Source organism: Strongylocentrotus purpuratus, unplaced genomic scaffold, assembly GCF_000002235.5.
Source record: "Strongylocentrotus purpuratus isolate Spur 01 unplaced genomic scaffold, Spur_5.0 spur5_scaffold_3, whole genome shotgun sequence".
In the NCBI taxonomy this organism is placed as follows: Eukaryota; Metazoa; Echinodermata; class Echinoidea; order Camarodonta; family Strongylocentrotidae; genus Strongylocentrotus; species Strongylocentrotus purpuratus.
In genome coordinates, this window is record NW_022145609.1 from 35850419 (window position 1) to 35869752 (window position 19334).

The following is a 19334-nucleotide window of genomic DNA, read 5'->3' on the forward strand; positions in this document are numbered from 1 at the left end:
TTACATTATGAAAGAGTGGGTAAGGGTAAAAAGGTACATGAAATGACAATTAAAATGTCAAAAAAATATATGAATAAACCGCAAAATAATAAACTAAAAATGAATGGATAAATTACAAATGATAACAAGTCAGCCATCATATATAAGTTTCACAGGCATTCTGGAGACAAATTACTCTGCAATAGAATATAATATAGGGAATGCGGCGGGGTGGGGGGCTACCCCGGCCCCCCACTCAGTGTTATTTAGGGTACGCATATGCTCGTTCCCTCTTTTTGAAAGCACCCCCTATCCGAGGACTGCCAACATTTCCCAACCCCCCTTTCGCGGGCCTTTCGCAGGTTTTTCCTGCCTTGGAGACACCCCTAAATCATGAAAATTCTCAATGTAACCCCCTAAATTCGGAATAATTTCTAAGGAGTCCAAAGAGATTAGAGAAAAAAAGACCCCCTTTTTAAAGAAATCTCCGGGTGAAAAGTTAATACACCCCTTTTTTTTTTTACAATTCTCGGGCCGGACTTTGTCGCACGAAAAGTACCCATTTACCGGACATTTTGGTAACACGCATGGGGTCCGTCCGTTCTCGGAGTGGGGGGGGGGGGGGGCTTCATCCCCTCGCTAGTGTGGTTACAGTGCAGTTGACCGAAGGCCGGCGAGACCGAAAACCATAAATTGTGTGAATTACACAACATGCAGTACATATGCTTGCGTACACACATTTGGCTTTTGGTTGTATTTGTTATGACCGTAAATGTTGGTGCTTTTGATCCCTAGGCATATAAAGGTTATATAATAATTATGGGGGACAGTAAATTCAAAGAAAATACCAGAAATCCTAAATCAGTTTTACCAAAAAGGTAAACTTGTGATGAAATATGAAATCTGAAAATTAATTACTCTTTTCATTTATGAGTAAAATCACACCACCATAAATTAGCTCATTTCATTGTGATGACAAGTTGATGATTGGGATTTCAAAATGTTACTAGTATAATGTGAGGGGGAAAATGCCGATAAACCTCTCCTTAATAGTGAGAAATGATATGTGTCCTGGCTGCTTTAAATGCAGAAATAATAAATATGCTTAGTTGAAGGACAGATATTAAAATGCAACATTTGTACACGCTTAAATTTACTTGCCTCAATATACAGGGCGTATCATAATAAAGGATATTGAAGTTTAATGACGATTTATATGAAAACTACTGATTTCATAATCAAGCATTTTGTGTCTGTTGTAAAGGACAGAATGTCCTCTTTTTAATGACACCCGATCATACTACTACTGTCACAGTTGACTGAATAACAAAGCATTGCTGTCCACCATGTGAAAGGTGCACTGTGACAAGTTAGCATTCACAGATAAATTCTAAAGATTAGTGCTTGTGTCAGCCCAGACATATTGAAATGCTGAACAATGAGTGGATTATGTGTCTAAGAAGGAAATGTTATCAAACTTGGCACAGTGCACCTTTCACATGGTGGACAGCAATGCTTTGTTATTCAGTCAACTGTGACAGTAGTAGTATGATCGGGGTGTCATTAAAAAGAGGACATTCTGTCCTTTACAACAGACACAAAATGCTTGATTATGAAATCAGTAGTTTTCATATAAATCGTCATTAAACTTCAATATCCTTTATTATGATACGCCCTGTAGACGTCGATGTAGAAAGTCGAGACAGGTCTCATCACCCATTATTAGTATATTATTAATGACTGCTTTGAGAGAAATAGTTGTTTTTATACGCTCAAGGGAAGGTTACAATTGTGCTATTGCCCGAGGCGCGGGCAATAGCACAATTGTAACTTTCCCTTGAGCGTATAAAAACAACTATTTCTCGAATATTAAAGCAGTCATTAATACTTTTATATGCCGAAAAAAGTGCCAACTTATGACACCACCTTGGCCTTTCTAGGTACGGTTTTTTATGAGTGTATCTTTGAGTTTATTTCTAGTCTGACTCTAAGCAAGATATTTTTAAAATTTAGGGGGGGGGGGGTGGGCCCCTGTGGGGAACATGGAGAAAAACTTGCACTTTCATATGACACCTCACTTATTGAGTATTACCTTCAGGATCACGAGCAATATTGGTTTGAATCTCATTTTGGAATTAAAACATCGACCAATTTAGCATTAGTGCGCGCAATGCACTTGGACTGCATAGATCTAGATCTAGAGATGTGTGCAATCTCTATGGGAAGGTTTTAGCACACAGTATTTTCATGGAGACTTTCACGTACCCTTTTGGTGTTCTTCAGAATTAATAAAGTCTTGCATTTGATCATCATCAGGAAGTTGAAATCTTGGGAGAGTTTCTTCAGCCATTTTTGCCTTGTTTGGAATTCAGTACGATCGAGATTTCCGTACGGTCGTCTGCGCTGCGCTCTGTATTAAAAAATTGGTAAATTAAGCTAGCGACCAATTCTTCGCACATGTACACGTATGTATGGTATCCGCGATCGCTCAAACCAGTTTTTAAGCAAGACTGAACTATTCCCGGTAACTTGAATTTTACCCTCGAACTATTACATGGGCGTGGCATTTTTCGTTTATTTACGGGAATGGCTAAAACCATGACTGCAATTTCGACCAATCAGATGGCTGGATTTCTTAAGTGAGGTATATAATTCGCAATATCATGCAGAGTTTTTTTGTATTATGTAGCCCGTAAAATATTGTTGGGGGCAGATAATTAGAAGAACTCGATATTCGAAAACTAAAAATGTTTGCAAGATTTTGACCCGTACTGTCCAACCCGTTAAGTGTTAAAAAGTGAGGAAGTTGGTTATCTATCGAATGTCAGATATCTTGAAGAGTTTATGAAATAATAGTCTCTCACATAACACTGTTTAATATCGAGACTAAGGATACGTAGTAGAAGCTAAAATCTTATTTTCTCTTTCAAACAGAGTTTATATATTAATAGTCTGACTGAACAAACTGTTATCTCCAAGAGCATTTTTGATAGGGCTCCTTTAAAGCTTATCTGTACTAGTTTATAGAAGGGATTAGCCCACTCTGTAAGGTCACTGGACAGGTGGTTATCTCATCAACTCAGCTCTCAATTAACATAAGAAAAAGAGGATCATGTGGGACCAATGGTCACCGATTAGGCATTGTTTTCTAAATAGAGGGAGCAAGTAGCTACAAGTAGGACAGTGTGGCTTTAACATTAGCAAAATTAATGACAACCCTTCCACAGCTGCAATGATGCACACACATTAGAGGTATCACAATGAATCTGAGTGGAATAGGATATTTATAATCATTTGTTATTGTCTATATAAATAATGTCAGCCATGACGCTGCCCAAGTTTATCCCAGATAGATAGCTTACGTTATATTATGTACACGCGCGAAGTCTCGCGGACCTTCAGTCAAGTGGGCAGACCCCAATAGTGCCTCAATAGAAAGAAAGGTCATACAAATTCATTTAAACTAACATGTATAATTCGATTATCAAAAATTATTCAAGAAAGTAAAAAAAAAATACAAATAAACAATGACAACATACTGTGACAAATCAATATTAAATTAACTCGAAGGTACATCACTGCGACCAAAAGGTACATGTGAGAATTTCTTCTTACATGATAACAGATTTTAATGTTGCGCAAATAATATATCTCTTTTTAGGTGCATTTAACATGAAATCATTCAGCATGAATTTAATTCAGTAAATTTAATTTCATCAGAGAAATGCATGCTAATGGTGAAAATAGAAAATGTTTTGTAAATCAAATTAGATATGAGATAACCATCTGTTTGGAACCTTCTTCAGAAGAATGTATGTACAATGGCTTGTAGACTCGGACCATAAAGCCTGTGGGATATCTAATTTTACTGATTACATTTAGAAAACCTTTCCATGTGAATGATGGTGTAAAATCAACGTGGGATGATGGAAACTTACTTTCTTTGTTAGAATTTGAATAATGTATTCACAGATTCGGGTTTAAAGATACAGGTGAGTTCTGGTAATGCGATTGCATTGTGAAAGAAAAGGTGTGGAATGGATCAGAAACAGTTGATCATGTAGCATGTAAGTATTGGTGTGCACTGCAAGGTTCTGGAGTCATCAAGATCATAATAAATTTGGCCGAGTCTTGGTAAAGTAACAAGCACTGTACACAGAAAGCTATATATGGGCTAGTACTACCTTGATTTCCTTGTTTTTCTATGCTCATTACTCAGCCAGTATACATTTTCTTCCAAAATTGTTTGGCACATGTCATTTATTTGTAATCTTGAACATTCAGTGTAAGTTTCGTTTGATTCTTTAAGAATTATTATTATTTTTTTTTACCAGAACTGGAGTTTATCTTAAAGCATAACAGGTAGGCAACACAAATTATCATTAGGTTTACAAAAATACTATTTTTTCTTGGAATTTCTTACGCAAGTGTCGACTGGTAAAGTGGGGCTTTGTGGTCGTTCTCAATAAAGGCCCCTTTACCAACGAGGAACTTCATCATGCGTACATCTCCTTTAGCTGCACTGCACCCTAACAGTGTTATGCCCGGCACTGCCTCATAATGAATCTAGATGCAAAGAGACAGAGAAAACTACTATTAATAATCTTTTCACGGACAGCTTTTCCTCAACTCCCATGTACGATAGGATTTGCTGTACACAGTAAAAACGCTGTTTAAAAAAGTGATGTTCACTTACAGTTGTACACTATCTTAAACAACAGTTGAACAAATTGTAAACAATGTTGCTCGAAACGAAAGTAATTTTGTTAAACATTCGTTGTTTAAAATTTAATGACTGCTATATTTACTATACGAGAGCTTTTAGACAGTGTTGTTTACATATGACGTCATGTGTCTCGTGCCAGTAAAGTGCGCGCTGGCTAAAAGCTTTATTTCACATTGTTATGTTTAGAAACAGGTTCCTTGAAACTAACATGCAATTGAAATTAACATGCCACTTAGAAATGCAGTGCTGCTGTTCAGGCACAGCTCATTGTTATTCATATTAGATGCATACACACAATGCAAGTATATGCAAGGGTCTTCTGTTGACTACACAGATTGATACATATGTAAAAGCACATGGACATTGAGTCTGGATTAAACTACCAAAGCAACCACACGTGTTTCTGCAGGCTCCATATTGTTTGTCTCTATACTTACATTTATTTAGCTTAATAGTTTTTACTTTCCAACCCACAACACAACACACATCATGGCCGACCAAGCTACCGACGCGCTTCTAAGTGACTGGGGATTCAATGTCTTAATTGAAATCACTTTTCTATTAACCAATTTGAAGTTTTTAACTTATAGCGTAAGTTCACAGTTACAATTTTCAGTATCTGTACGCAAATGTCAGAATAAAGGTAGACTTAAAATCGTCGCGTCATGCAGTGCGGCACTGATCGCGCACTCGTTTATAACGTGTGCTAAATTCCTTGCCATATAGATTGCATGTATCCCTATATATGCAGTTTATACGTGCGTGCATGCGCGCTCATGCAAAATGGGCACTGTTTTGGCGCTAATTCATGAATTGCAGAATTACCCTACCATATTGTAGTCTTGTAGTCTTCATATAACTATATAGAGACCCAGAAGTAGTGGTGCACTTATTCAGAGTATCAAACCCAAATTATACCCCATTATACAACCCTTTTGTTGTAAACAACCCCCACTGAACAACAGCTCCTTTTTAAACAACTTTCTTTAAACAACCCAGTTGGTGTAAACAACCCCCACTGAACAACAGCTCCTTTTTAAACAACTTTCTTTAAACAACCCAGTTGGTGTAAACAATTCCCACTGAACAACAGCTCCTTTTTAAACAACTTTCTTTAAACAACCCAGTTGGTGTAAACAACCCCCACTGAACAACAGCTCCTTTTTAAACAACTTTCTTTAAACAACCCAGTTGGTGTAAACAATCCCCACTGAACAACAGCTCCTTTTAAACAACTTTCTTTAAACAACCCAGTTGGTGTAAACAATCCCCACTGAACAACAGCTCCTTTTTAAACAACCGTCTTTAAACAACACCAGTTGTTTAAATTGTGATTTTAAACAAGTTGTTCAAAATGTTGATCAACTAAGTGTTTAAACTTTAAACAACTCGAGTTGCTTAACATTTTAAACAACTCTTAGATCAGGTCACCCGTTAATCAAGAGTTGTTTAAACTTTTAAACAACTTGTTCACAAAAATTTTAACTGTGTATCTATGATATTAATGCTTTATAAACTCTTAAATTTAAAATCGCATGAGGAAACCAAGATCCAGCTCATTAACCCCCTCCTTTTGACACCTACGTGGCATAACTAATATGTATACATAAGCCGAACATGTGCTCCCTTTTAAAATTGGTTTAACCTTTCTTTCTTCTTTCTTCTCCCTTTTTTTTTGTTGTTACAGAATTCGAAAATATAGGAACACCCCAAACATTTGATGACTTTTTTTTCTCTTTGGTACCCCCTCCCCCTTTACAGAATTCTAGATCCGACCCTTATTACTTACCCATTCTGGATGTATAGCCAAGATACGCTCCATCTTGTTGATATCACCTGCTTCTGCATGAATCATGATGCTCCATTGAGGATCCTGCATGGCCCGAGGGAGACCTAGAGGCAAAGGTAAAACAACGTCATATAAAGCTTGTAACGAATGCTCGCATAATCACGTTTCACGTTTTGAGTACTTTCGTAGATACAATCTAATGAAGCATTTGCCATACTTTTTATAGTCACGGCAGTGATTTAAAAAAAATTGCGATATATGACGATATTCGGGCACCTCGCTAACAAAAGAGATATTCGGGCACCTCGTTGACTAATTATGGCACCTTACTGTTTGAAAATAAAAAGCAGTTTCTGATAAAAAAAATTCACGAAATTGAGGTTTATTTCATTATAGATGCAAAAATAGTTTAACGAATTTCTCTCGCGGCATCGCTAGAGATGTCTTGAGGTTGTTGTGGCACTTGTTGAAAAACGCTAATCTAATTTTCGAGGTGTAAGGTTGAGCCAGTAAATCACGGATTCTCAGGTTGTGGGAGTACGCGACGTGACTCTTTTCTATTAAACCCTACATTTTACCGGTTTCAGACATAGGGGAATGTGCATAACTATGGAACGAAGTTTCTATTCACAAGGCTTGCAGACAAGTCCACAAGTCCGTTTCTATTAAATGGAAATACAGATCATACAATATCTAATCTAAAGATCTATGAATTATATTTAATTTTCTACAGTATGAAGCAAATCCGATTGCTTCCGGAAGTGATGTTGATTCCTTTTTAAAAAATAATACACAGTTAAAATTTTTGTGAACAAGTTGTTTAAAAGTTTAAACAACTCTTGATTAACGGGTGACCTGATCTAAGAGTTGTTTAAAGTGTTAAGCAACTCGAGTTGTTTAAAGTTTAAACACTTAGTTGATCAACATTTTGAACAACTTGTTTAAAATCACAATTTAAACAACCGGTGTTGTTTAAAGACGGTTGTTTAAAACGGAGCTGTTGTTCAGTGGAGGTTGTTTACACCAACTGGGTTGTTTAAAGAAAGTTGTTTAAAAAGGAGCTGTTGTTCAGTGGGGGTTGTTTACACCAACTGGGTTGTTTAAAGAAAGTTGTTTAAAACGGAGCTGTTGTTCAGTGGGGGTTGTTTACACCAACTGGGTTGTTTAAAGAAAGTTGTTTAAAAAGGAGCTGTTGTTCAGTGGGGGTTGTTTACACCAACTGGGTTGCTTAAAGAAAGTTGTTTAAAATGGAGCTGTTGTTCAGTTGGGGTTGTTTAAACCAACTGGGTTGTTTAAAGAAAGTTGTTTAAAAAGGAGCTGTTGTTCAGTGGGGGTTGTTTACAACAAAAGGGTTGTATAATGGGGTATAATTTGGGTTTGATACTCTGAATAAGTGCACCACTACTTTTGGGTCTCTATATAGGTATATGAAGACTAGGGTAATTCTGCAATTCATGAATTAGCGCCAAAACAGTGCCCATTTTGCATGAGCGCGCATGCACGCACCTATAAACTGCATATATAGGAATGCATGCAATCTCTATGGCAAGGAATTTAGCACACGTTATAACCGAGTGCGCGATCAGTGCCGCACTGCATGACGCGACGATTTTAAGTCTACCTATATTCTGACATTTGCGTACAGATACCGAAAATTTTAACTGTGAACTTACGCTATAAGTTAAAAACTTCAAAGTGGTTAATAGAAAAGTGATTTCAATTAAGCCATTGAATCCCCAGTCACTTAGAAGCGCGTCGGTAGCTTGGTCGGCCATGATGTTGTGTTGTGGGTTGGAAAGTAATAACTATTAAGCTAAATAAATGTAAGTATAGAGACAAACAAGATGGAGCCTGCAGAAACACGTGTGGTTGCTTTGGTAGTTTGATCCAGACTCAATGTCCATGTGCTTTTACATATGTATCAATCTGTGTAGTCAACAATTAAAGACCCTTGCATACACTTGCATTGTGTGTATGCATCTAATATGAATAACAATGAGCTGTGCCTTAACAGCTGCACTGCATTTCTAAGTGGCATGTCAATTTCAATTGCATGTTAGTTTCAAGGAACCTGTTTCTAAACATAACAATGTGAAATAAAGCCTTTAAGGCCCGGTCACACAGGGAGGACGCATGGGGAACGCACGGCCAGCGCATTGGAAATTTGCAATTTGGGCCAGTGCGTTGTCGTTCGCTAGGCGTGCGTCATCATTCGTTACTCGTTCGTCGAGCGCGCTGGACCAACGCTGGACCAGCGCTATGCATGCGTCGTCATTCGCTGTGTGCGTCGGGATTTTTTGAGCATGCTCAAAAACGTGCGCCGAGCTCGACGCATGAATATACACGCCAAAGGCACGCCAGACATGCGCCGGAGCGCGCTAGACCAGCGCCAGACATGCGTGGAGCGCGCTAGACCAGCGCCAAACAAACGCGGAGCACACGCCCTGTATACGCACAGCGCGCTAGCTACACGCCGTGCATTTTGTGTCAGCTCGCTAGCTTTTCCAAAATTATGACAAAAGTTAGGCACACGTTCTTTTCCGATTTCCAATGCGCTGGCCGTGCGTCGTAGAACGCGGTGCATGCGTGGACCATTCGTCCAGCGCGCTAGCAACACGCTGTGCATTCGTGGAAGTTGTTTTCATGTGCGCTCTGTGTGCGCCCTGTGTGCGCCCTGTGTGCGCCCTGTATACGCCCTGTACGCGTCCAGCGCGCTATGCATTTGGTGTCAGCTAGCTGTATAGCTTCGACAAAAGTTGGGCGCACGACAACGCACTGGCCAAAATTGCAAATTTTCCATGCGCCGGCCGTGCGTCCCCCATGCGTCCCCTCTGTGTGACCGGGCCTTTAGCAACACGCACTTAACTGGCACGAGGCACATGACGTCATATGTAAACAACACTGTCTAAAAGCTCTCGTATAGTAAATATAGCAGTCATTAAATTTTAAACAACGAATGTTTAACAAAATTACTTCTGTGTCGAGCAACATTGTTTACAATTTGATCAACTGTTGTTTAAGATAGTGTACAACTGTAAGTGAACATCACTTTTTTAAACAGCGTTTTTACTGTGTACCAAAGGGTGAATTGCAAGGAAATGTGCTATTAATAGAACTTTCAATTATTGATTCATGATTTTTTAAATTTATTCATTCATTAATTAATTTCATTTATGTTTCTATTAATTGTTTATAATATTAAAGTTTGCATCCTCTTTGGATGTAGATATTAAACCAAATTGTAATGTGTAATCGTAAATGTAATAAACTATTATAAGACCTAAAACTTAAAACTTACCACGCAAATTTTCGTCAAAATTTTCATATTCTGGTTTAGGAGCACGAAACCGTTCTGGAGTCAGGTTTACAGAATTGAAAACGAATTTGAGATTGCCCTTGATTTTGACGTGAATATCCGATCCGTCAATCTCTACCACCTTTCCAACTGTACCGATGGCCTAAAACAGGAATATAATGATCATGATTATTGGGCTACATAATTGTTTTGTTTGTAATGTGGAAGTAAATAGAAGGATGGTGGGCTGATATCATTGCCCGTATATTAACTTCGTTTGCGACCTAAGCGAGAGAGTTATAACAAAATATAGATTCGATATGGCATAACAAAAACGAGCATCTGTGATGCCGGAATATAGGAACCTTGTTAGTTCTCGAGGGGAGGGGTTCGCAGAAAGCAGCTCCCCTCTCCCGCCTCGCGCACCCGTATTCTATAGCTAAAATAGTTATATAGACAGAAGTCACCTGTTTCATAGCTGCCGTCCATCCGCCATGTCCAGACTGTAATCTTTTGACCATCTCGATATCATCACTTATCCGGACAAGCTGACCGATACTTAATGGATGAATCTAAAATGAACAGGTGGGTAGAAATGGAAATGGTAAGGATACTAATGATATCAAGAAAATTGTTGATAATTATGTGTCCCCGTAGATTTGGTAATTATTTAATAACAATAACAACAACAACAATTGCAACAACAGCAAAAGTAATGATGATAATTATTATACTAATACTAATGATAATAGTAGGTTATTGTTAAGCACTCATGTCTGTCAGGCTTGACACTCCTGGAGCTGCTAAATTAACATGGCTGCCGGTATGGTACCTGAGCATTTCTAGGAAAGGAATGAATTCCTGCCAGATACCAAGTAACCTCATTTGGGTCGAGCGTGGCAAATGGAGATTTATGTCTTGCAAAAGGAAATTAATGCTGCGGTGGGGATTCGAAACCCGTCATCTGTTTGGTTACAGAACCACCGTATCACGACACCTTTATAATTAGGCCATATTTATCAAGAAAAATATGATACAAGCATTTGTATAGTCAGTTAGGTATAAGCAAGGCCTGCTTACCTTCCTTAGAGCTGCAGAATTCATTCTAAATGTTTCTTGGCTGTCATGGAAAGTCACTGTGAAGTCACCAGTATTCGTCCTTTTAAGCACATATCCCTTCTCGAGAAACGTCTGTGTATAGACAGAGAAAGTAATAGTAAATATGTTTGCCTATTCCATTTTCTGCATTTTTATTTTTAAAGTTACATTTAAGTCGGGTAGTCTCTCCAACAGGGCAGCAATGGGAACATAATATATTTTGTGAGAGAGAAAGAAAGATATTTATAACCATGAATATAAAATTCGAAATAAGTTCTTTTTAACGAATATCATCTCAGCAGCGTTCGGATAGTTCTTCAGGTGCTATGTCGGGGCTGTATTAAAGCGTTTTCATAATTGATAATAATCATTACTTCGAATGTTTTCAACCATTGAATTTTGATAAAATTGTCCAATCAAAGTTTCATGTTTGCAATAATGACAATGAAGTAATTTAACAAAAAAATCTTCGCACAGCTACTTTAAGTGCCATGTTACAAATTTTTAAATTCACTTGTTACGAATAATTGTATTACAATAGTCAGAATACGGATTGCAGGCGCGGATCCAGGGGGGGGGCCGAGCGGGCCTTGGCACCCCCCCGCCCCCCCAAAAAAAAATGAGAGAGAGAGAGAAGGAAAAGAAGAGAAAGGGAAAGAGGAGAGAAAGGGAAAAAAGAGGAGGAAGAAGAAAAGAAAGGAGGGAAGAAGGAGATCGGGGGGGGGGGGAGGACTTGCCTCCCAGGCTGTTGCCTCACCCCCCCAATCAAAAAATAAAAGAGAAGGAAGGAAAGGGAAAGAAAAAAAGGAGAAGAGGAGATAAAGGGAAGGAAAAAAGAGGAAGAAGAAAAGAAAAGAAGGGGGATATCAGTTGCAATTTTCCCGCCAACAAGTTGTGAATCGGGGGGGGGGGGGGCAAAAGGCCCTTGCTCCCCCCCCGTCCCCGCTAAAAAAAAGAGAGAAGGAATGGAAAGGAAAAGAGGAGAGCTAAAAGGGAACAAAAAAGAGGAAGAAGAAACGGGAGAAAAGAAGGGGAGATCAGTTGCGGTTAATCCCGTAAATAATCTGTGGAGCGGGGTGCATGGGGATTCCACCTAGGACCCTAAGGCGGGCACTTAAATGCTCATCTGACAGAAATTTAAGGACTAAAACCCCTGATTTCTGGGGGCTCTGCCCCCTGGACCCCACGCCAAATATTGTCCTGCCAGTGTCACAAAATAATAAGGTATCAAAAAATGCTCATCTGACCGTAATTAAACCCCTGAGCTTCCGGGGGCTCTGCCCCCTAGACCCAACCAAGATCCCTAAGGCGTGCCCCTTGATACTCATCTGACCGTAATTGAGTGCCTAAAACCCTTGAGCTTCCGGGGGCTCCGCTTTCTGAACCCCACGCCAATTAGTGACCTGCCAGTGTCACAATTAGGTATCAAAATAACGGTCATCTGACCGTAATTAAATGCCTTAAACCCCTGAACTTCCGGGGCTCTGCCCCCTGGACCCCACCTAGGGCCCTAAGGCGGACGTCTGAATGCTAATCTGACCGAAAATTATTGCCTTAAACCCCTGAGCTTCCGGGGGCGGACAAGGTATCAACATATGTTCATCTGACCGCAGGCGCGTAGCCAGGGGGGGGGGGGGGGGTGACGGTGAGGTGGTCCCCCCAAAAAAGAGAGAAGTGAAAAGGAAAGAGGACGTAGGAAGAAAAGGGAGTAGACAAAGAAGATTTTTGAAATTCAGACAGAATTAAGAGTCGAGAACGGTACAGCGAATCGTCTTCTTTCTCTAATAATTTAATAAAACGTGAAAGCTTCCGCGCTTCGCGCAGGAAGGTGGGGTGGAACTTAATTCAGACAAGGATTAGACAAGGAGTCGAGAACGGTACAACTAATCGTCTTCTTTCTCTGATGATTTAATGAAACGTAAAAGTTTCCGCGCTTTGCGCGGAAGGGGGGAAACTAAATTCAGACGAGGATTATTTTCGAGAGCGGTACAACGAATCGTCTTTTTCTCTGATGATTTAATGAAACGTAAAAGCTTTGCGCAGGAGGGGGAAACTGAATTTAGACGAGGATTAAAAGTCATAACGGTACAACGAATCGTCTTCTTTCTCTAATGATTTAATGAAACGTAAAAGCTTCCGTGCTTCGCGCAGGAGGGGGAAAACTGAAGTTAGACGATTTAATGAAACTTAAAAGCTTCCGCGCTTTGCGCGGGAGGGGGGGGGGGAACATTATTCAGACGAGGATTATTTTTGGGAACGGTACAATGAATCGCCTTCTTTCTTTAATAATTTATTGAAATGTCGAAGGTTCCGCGCTTCGCGGTGGAGGTAGGGGAAAAACTCGCCCCTCCCTGTACCCAACCCCCCCCCCCCATTACGTCACTGCTGGTCACTACTACGTACCAATATTTGGCACGCATAATTTCAAATTTGGGCCTCCCCCTAAGAAATTCTGGATCCGCACCTGGCGAATTTCATATATTAGTTGCTGCGAGGTAGGCCGAAAATTGTAAAATTAGAATTGTTGCTTGCAAACGAGTTACGAAACATATTCTAGTGACATTTTAAAAGTCTTTGTTATTATTGTTTAAATGGTCCTCATACTATGTTGAAGAGCAAATTGTGAAGCGCTTTGTAACTGCACGGCTATACCAACTACTCTGTAGATTGGATTGGATTGGAGATTAAATCTTCAGTCATATGTAGCATTAACATGTCACCATGAGAAATACCCACATGAAGCACTAGTATGTAAAAACGTTTCTCTGCGAACTCGATTCAATGTACAGTCATACTTGTCTATTGAGGCCACCCATGGGAAATAGAGAAAGTGGCTTTTGTAGACAGGTGACCTTTCTAGACAGGTTCTACGAAATATATTTTTTTTCTCTAGGGTGACAAAATACATGGCCGCTATATACAGGTGGCATTTACAAGAGATTGGGCGCTAAGACAGGTATGACTTTAGTTTACTAACAGGGGCAGCGGTGGGATATACATTTACTGAATTTATAAAGAAATTTTCCTCTCTACTATCAAGTTCACTCATTATTTGAATGGCAAAACATGAACGAATTATTTTTTTGAAATATTCGAAATAAAAAGAATTTTGTGGGGCAAAAGCTAAAAATTGCAGCCTCAAGATGTTGTTTGGAAGGACTAAAGGAACCTAAATCTCTCCAACACTTGATGAAAGCATTAGATATTAGTGAATATAGACTTATACTCACTTTGGTCATATCTGGCTTCCACAATCCTCTGCGCTTGTGGAGTTCCTCCAATTCTGCAGGAGTGGCAGTTACCAGGACGTTGTCACCTTCATTCACTCGCTCCAGATCCCCTATGATAAGCGAACAACTAAGGGTAAACAAATCTGTTCTATATAGCCTAGCTCTTTCTTCTTTTACATGTCTCAAGGAAAACATCTATTTTTTTTCTTCTGATTTTTTCTTTTGTTTACATGTTTCATAACCCAATAAGCGACAGTGGTAATAGCAATCTCAATTCCAATGATGATGATGATGATATGGATATTTATGACTGTACAAATGACCATATCTTTCCGGGTCTATTTACATGATTTAAGAACATATTCTTTCTCCTGATATCAATATTTATTGGTAGGCAGGGTAACCCCCGAAAGAATACCTGCGATCTGCAACTTCAGCGACCTCTTCACGGCTTGCCATACAATCAGCTGTTTTAACGGGACGGAAATGCGTTTCTCAACTCAGCTGGTTGTATGGGAAGCCGTCATGTGCACATTTTGCACGGCTGCAAGCATTTTGACGGTTGTAAAAGTAGCAAAGTTTGAAAAAATATTGCCTCACAAAAATATCTGTAGAATCAAAACGTCTTACCGAAACACTTATAATCTTGGTGTCATTTTACTCGGAAAAAACAGAAATCAATGGTGTCTTCGAAGGTGGTGTCTTCGAAATGGTGTCTTCGAAATTGCAGATCCCAGGTGTTGCAGACTTTGTGGAGCACCTCGTATATACAACTACTTGGAAAAATACGAGATAAAATAAATTGTCTTAATTTTTAAACTCTAAGCACTCTAAGACATTGCTATTCTCACCAAGATTTGCTAGGTGTCCAGCATACACAAAACCTCCTGACCCTGGTAGTGTACATGAGATTTTATTGAGGTCTACCCTCTCTCGCCCAAAAGAGAACTCAACCGCTGCTCGTACATTGACTTTATCCTCAAGTGTCTGTCCATGTCTGACTACTGTCCCGAGTAGCTTATCTAGGAGGAAATAAAATAAGAGCTCTGATAGATATCATTTGTATAGAGAATTTCTTGATTATTCTTCATTTCTGTCGCCAAATGCAATTATTTGGAGATTTCATCTCGTTATATGTAACAGACATGTGCGATGAACCCTTTTTATTAAATACTATGATAGCCACTTTACATGTTCATGTGCATTGCCAACATCTCTATATCAAGACGAACCTGATTCAAGTCTCTTGTGCCACTGGGGATGTCTGACAACCTTTGCTCCAGCAAAGCTTCCTTTAAGAGCAAGACGAGGAGATGATGATCTTGGTAGCATCTTAGGACTGCATCAATTAAAAAAAAAATCAATATTGAACGCTGGAAACTGGTATGTGTCAACTTGTAGCAACGGAATATTGGTAGATTTGGGTCTGACTTCGATTGTCTGATTTTCAAAGACACTAACTAAGATTCAAACATGTTTAATAAACATTCTTATTGGTGTGTAGGGGCCGTTTCATGAATCCGTCATAAGTCTAACTTTGTGGAAATCCCATTGATATGTGTTAAATAATTAACACGAATTTTCTACGAAAATTCTTTGAACTTAGACTTATGATGGTTTCGAGTTTACTTGCCCCAGGAGGTTTTCTTTTATCGGCATTAAACAAAACACAATACAAGTAATTTCAAATGTAATTCATCAAACCAATGTACCCCCTGGCTGTTGGGACTCAACTGATTTTAGAATGGGGTAAAAAAACAACAACAATCCCATTTCTAAACGACACTAACGACTGTTAAATTAAGTATAATACACTTCGCTTTTAGGAGATATGGCACGCAGAGAAAACAAACTCAGTGTAGATAAGTGGGACTAGATAAGATCGTTCCAGTGTAAGACAAGCTTGATATAGTAAGAGATGTACAAACAGGAAGAGTAATGTTGTACTGTTTCAAAAACCTGATATATTATGATGACCAAAATGCCATTTCTCCCTAAATTGCCCGCAGTAATAGCCGATTTCTTGGTCTTTCATCACCCAAATCCCACAATATACCTGTACATGTGGAGTGTAATATACAAGTGCATACCCCATGGATGTTTTGTCTGAAGACAGCACTCTCATGAATATATGACTGAGATCATGTTCATCATTCATGTAGCAAGTGGTACAGAGGTCAAAGGCGTAGCACTCGGTGCATCTCCATCGCATCCCCCTAATCTCATCAACGTCGCATCCGTCACACCAGACCTTTGGATGACACACTAATACAAAGGGGAAAAATACCAATGTCAACAAAATCTAACGGAAAATAATCTCAATTTGACCTTAATTTGACCATATCGTAACACTGACCAAGAACGTTAAGTTTGCGAGACAATGTAGAGCAAGGGCTATGAGCGCCCATTAGAAGCGGACATAGGCGGTATACAAGAAGCCATCGTCATCAATATTAGGGACTTTTCTATTGGCACGTCGACATAGTGGACTGATACGTGTGCCTGCTCAGTGCCTTAAAAGTAAGTCTACTATGTCGACGTTCAAACCTTCAAAGGACGTGACACGTAGCAGTCCACTATGTCGACGTGCAAATCTAAAAGTCCATAATATCGTCACAATGCCATGAGCACCGAAAGGTGGACCTGTACAAGTAGCCACTATTATTATCAATGTAATACAGCTACTAATTAATTAAAATTATAGTCCACACATTAAGTTTGTTTGCTCCCTTTATCAAGCATATGAAACGCCGGAACCCTGGTTGGGTGAAATCTTAAATGGAATATTGGCAATTGTAGTAGTTGTATCCGGCATTACAGAGAAGAGGAAAAGTCAAAGGAAGAACATAGAAGAACATTGTAACGGGCATGAGTTTATGTATAAAAGAGAGGTACGAACCATATCAAAACATCAATAGTTGTCGAGGTTTCGTGGTTTAGTAATTTAAAGGTAAAGACCAGTATTGGAAACGCCCCAATTTCAAAAAATGAAATGGAAGCTCTCATTACCAATCATGTGAAAGAATATGTTTTGACTAATACATGATGATACAAAATTTGCCGGTAAACCGCCTACTAAATCATATATTTGGTAAATTTGTTTCTCTCGTGGTCTGTGAGAGATATAGGGTAGTCCCATATACATCTTTCTGTGTATAGTATTTGTAACTTTACGAAGAATGGGCCAAATTGCTTATCATTTTGATGATTCCAGAAACTTGCAGATGCTAGATGCTAGATGATCAACCTTTTCTGATCGATTCCACAACGTTTCTTTCACAATGCTATCGCATGACCATAACTGGTCTTTACCTTTAATGTATTAGCTAATTTAATTGACTGTTATTCCTAGGGTTCGATTTTGCCTGTCACTAACATTCTTTAGTAAGAAAATAATCTATATTTGCCACTCTCCACCCAGGTGTAAATAGGTACCTTGCCATTGCTGGGTTAATACTAATTGCAGGGCCCTCACGGAGAACAGCATTGAAACGGATGAGGCTTCCCTGGGTTAACAAAAGTATTAGTAACCATATGTGGAACTACCTGCATTAGCTGTATCAATGATCCTGAGATCGTAACCCTGGTCATAGCCAGCCCGGTAGAGACCTTTATCTCCATTGTCCCACTGAACGAGTACCGAGAGTTTTGGAAAATGTGGTTGACGTTCATCATGTAGTCTCAGAACCGTTCCTGCGTATCCCTTTCCGCCATCTTGGTTCTTGTAAGTCCAATCAGGCCCTCGGATGACACGGAAACCTGGTTTTACAGGGGTTTCCATTTGTGTTAACCTTCAACAGCTAAATAGAGGGCAGAAATGGGAAACATATAAGATAGATATAAAGGAAGAATGTTAAAAGAAATAGAAACATGTACTATATAGATTGAGAGAGGGTGAGATAAAGAGAGGGTAGAAGTCTATGTCATGTTCGGAGAGGTTTGCAGTTATCAACGTTTGCAGATAAATCCACTCTTTTTAATTTCATGCCATTTAAAGCAAGGATTATTCAAGGTTTATAATCATATTCGTTTATAATTCATCCTGTTAAAACATATCGTTTTTAACAAGATAAAAGGAAACCTCCATAATTGTCACAAATAATCCATCGTTATAGAGCAAGCATTGGCTAAGATCGAATAATGATGATTTCTTAAAATACTTTACATATTGTTCACTTGTTAACTTATCTACTCCTTATACCATTGTATACTTTATTTGCCATTTACCCGACGTTCGCCAAGGCAGTGTAAAGGCAGTTCGCTTGTTATTGTACTCAGTTATACGCCCACTATTCACTAACAATCCGCGAATAAGGTTTCTCACCGTGTACAATACTTCTTTAACCTTTGTTCACCATTCTGTTGTACCCTGTACCAGTGAGGCTTCTTACCATAGAAACGTCATTTTCACATTCCTTTGTCCTTCTGTAGGCCTTAACAATTTGTTTATCCATAAATAACATTCTAGTTCTGGAGAAGATCAAATATACATTATGACTGAAAATATATAAAACTCAAAATGATCACATCATTTCTTACTGGCTCTATAAATGCGTATAGATTGAATTTGGAATCCATCAAAACTTTGTTCTCATCGGCTAATAAATAAACGGAAATTCATGTAGAACTTCCTCCTTTTCTTTTTCTTTAAATTTCATTACAAAAAATTGTTTTAAAAGTAACCAATAGTTGAAATTGGAAAACCTATCCGCATTTTCTTTTTAAAAGTTACATCTTATTTTACATTTCAATGAAAATTGAACATAGGCACTCATTCACTCATCCAATTAAGATCTATTCATACAATTAACATGCAAGTTAGTTTCTTTCGTGCTTTTTTGAAATACAGGAAATAATACACACACGCACGCTCAACCTCACACACACACTTATCTAGTCATACACCCCAGGCGCATATAACCATTCTCTCTCTCTCTCTCTTCCATGTTTCTATTAACAAAAAAAGCAAATTGTAAACACACTTGTCTATACACCCACACCCATGCGCATATAAAATTCTCCCCTCTCTCTCTCTCTCTCTCTCTCTCTCTCTTTCATGTTTCTTTAAATCCATCACACAATCCATCACACACATCACATAAAACAAGGATGAATTACATGTTCTTTGCTTCCTTCTCCTCTCTGTCCAATTTTGCGTCACTGGCTTCATAAAATGACTTCTTTCAATACGTCTGTTGTTGATCAGTAATGGCGGCT

General features: G+C 38.9%; 2 protein-coding genes across 2 annotated transcripts; both read right to left on the reverse strand.

Moving 5' to 3' along the window:
• Nucleotides 1-4329: 4329 nt before the first annotated feature.
• On the reverse strand, nt 4330-10338 carry LOC115928897 (E3 ubiquitin-protein ligase MIB2-like). Its single transcript, XM_030996966.1, has 4 exons — nt 10257-10338; nt 9793-9952; nt 6495-6598; nt 4330-4545 (listed from the first exon to the last, which is right to left on the reverse strand). Exons 1-4 carry the CDS (start codon nt 10308-10310, stop codon nt 4399-4401), a joined length of 465 nt encoding a protein of 154 aa, XP_030852826.1. The 5' UTR covers nt 10311-10338; the 3' UTR covers nt 4330-4398.
• On the reverse strand, nt 10321-19334 carry LOC105440427 (E3 ubiquitin-protein ligase MIB2-like). Its single transcript, XM_030995911.1, has 8 exons — nt 19236-19334; nt 17664-17917; nt 16208-16382; nt 15350-15456; nt 14969-15139; nt 14118-14227; nt 10870-10980; nt 10321-10347 (listed from the first exon to the last, which is right to left on the reverse strand). The coding sequence occupies exons 2-8, from the start codon at nt 17896-17898 to the stop codon at nt 10321-10323; spliced, it is 936 nt and encodes a 311-aa protein (XP_030851771.1). The 5' UTR covers nt 17899-17917; nt 19236-19334.

Excerpts from the sequence above, each read along its gene's own strand:
- LOC115928897 (XM_030996966.1), bottom strand. The coding sequence starts at position 10,310 with ATGGTCAAAAGATTACAGTCTGGACATGGCGGATGGACGGCAGCTATG. Across the intron at positions 9,953-10,256 it reads GGACGGCAGCTATGAAACAG|GCCATCGGTACAGTTGGAAA; the intron begins GTGACTTCTGTC and ends TTCCTGTTTTAG. Across the intron at positions 4,546-6,494 it reads TGGCTATACATCCAGAATGG|ATTCATTATGAGGCAGTGCC; the intron begins GTAAGTAATAAG and ends CTTTGCATCTAG.
- LOC105440427 (XM_030995911.1), bottom strand. The coding sequence starts at position 17,898 with ATGGAAACCCCTGTAAAACCAGGTTTCCGTGTCATCCGAGGGCCTGAT. Across the intron at positions 14,228-14,968 it reads TGGACACCTAGCAAATCTTG|GGGATCTGGAGCGAGTGAAT; the intron begins GTGAGAATAGCA and ends CGCTTATCATAG. Across the intron at positions 10,981-14,117 it reads GGAAGCCAGATATGACCAAA|ACGTTTCTCGAGAAGGGATA; the intron begins GTGAGTATAAGT and ends GTCTATACACAG.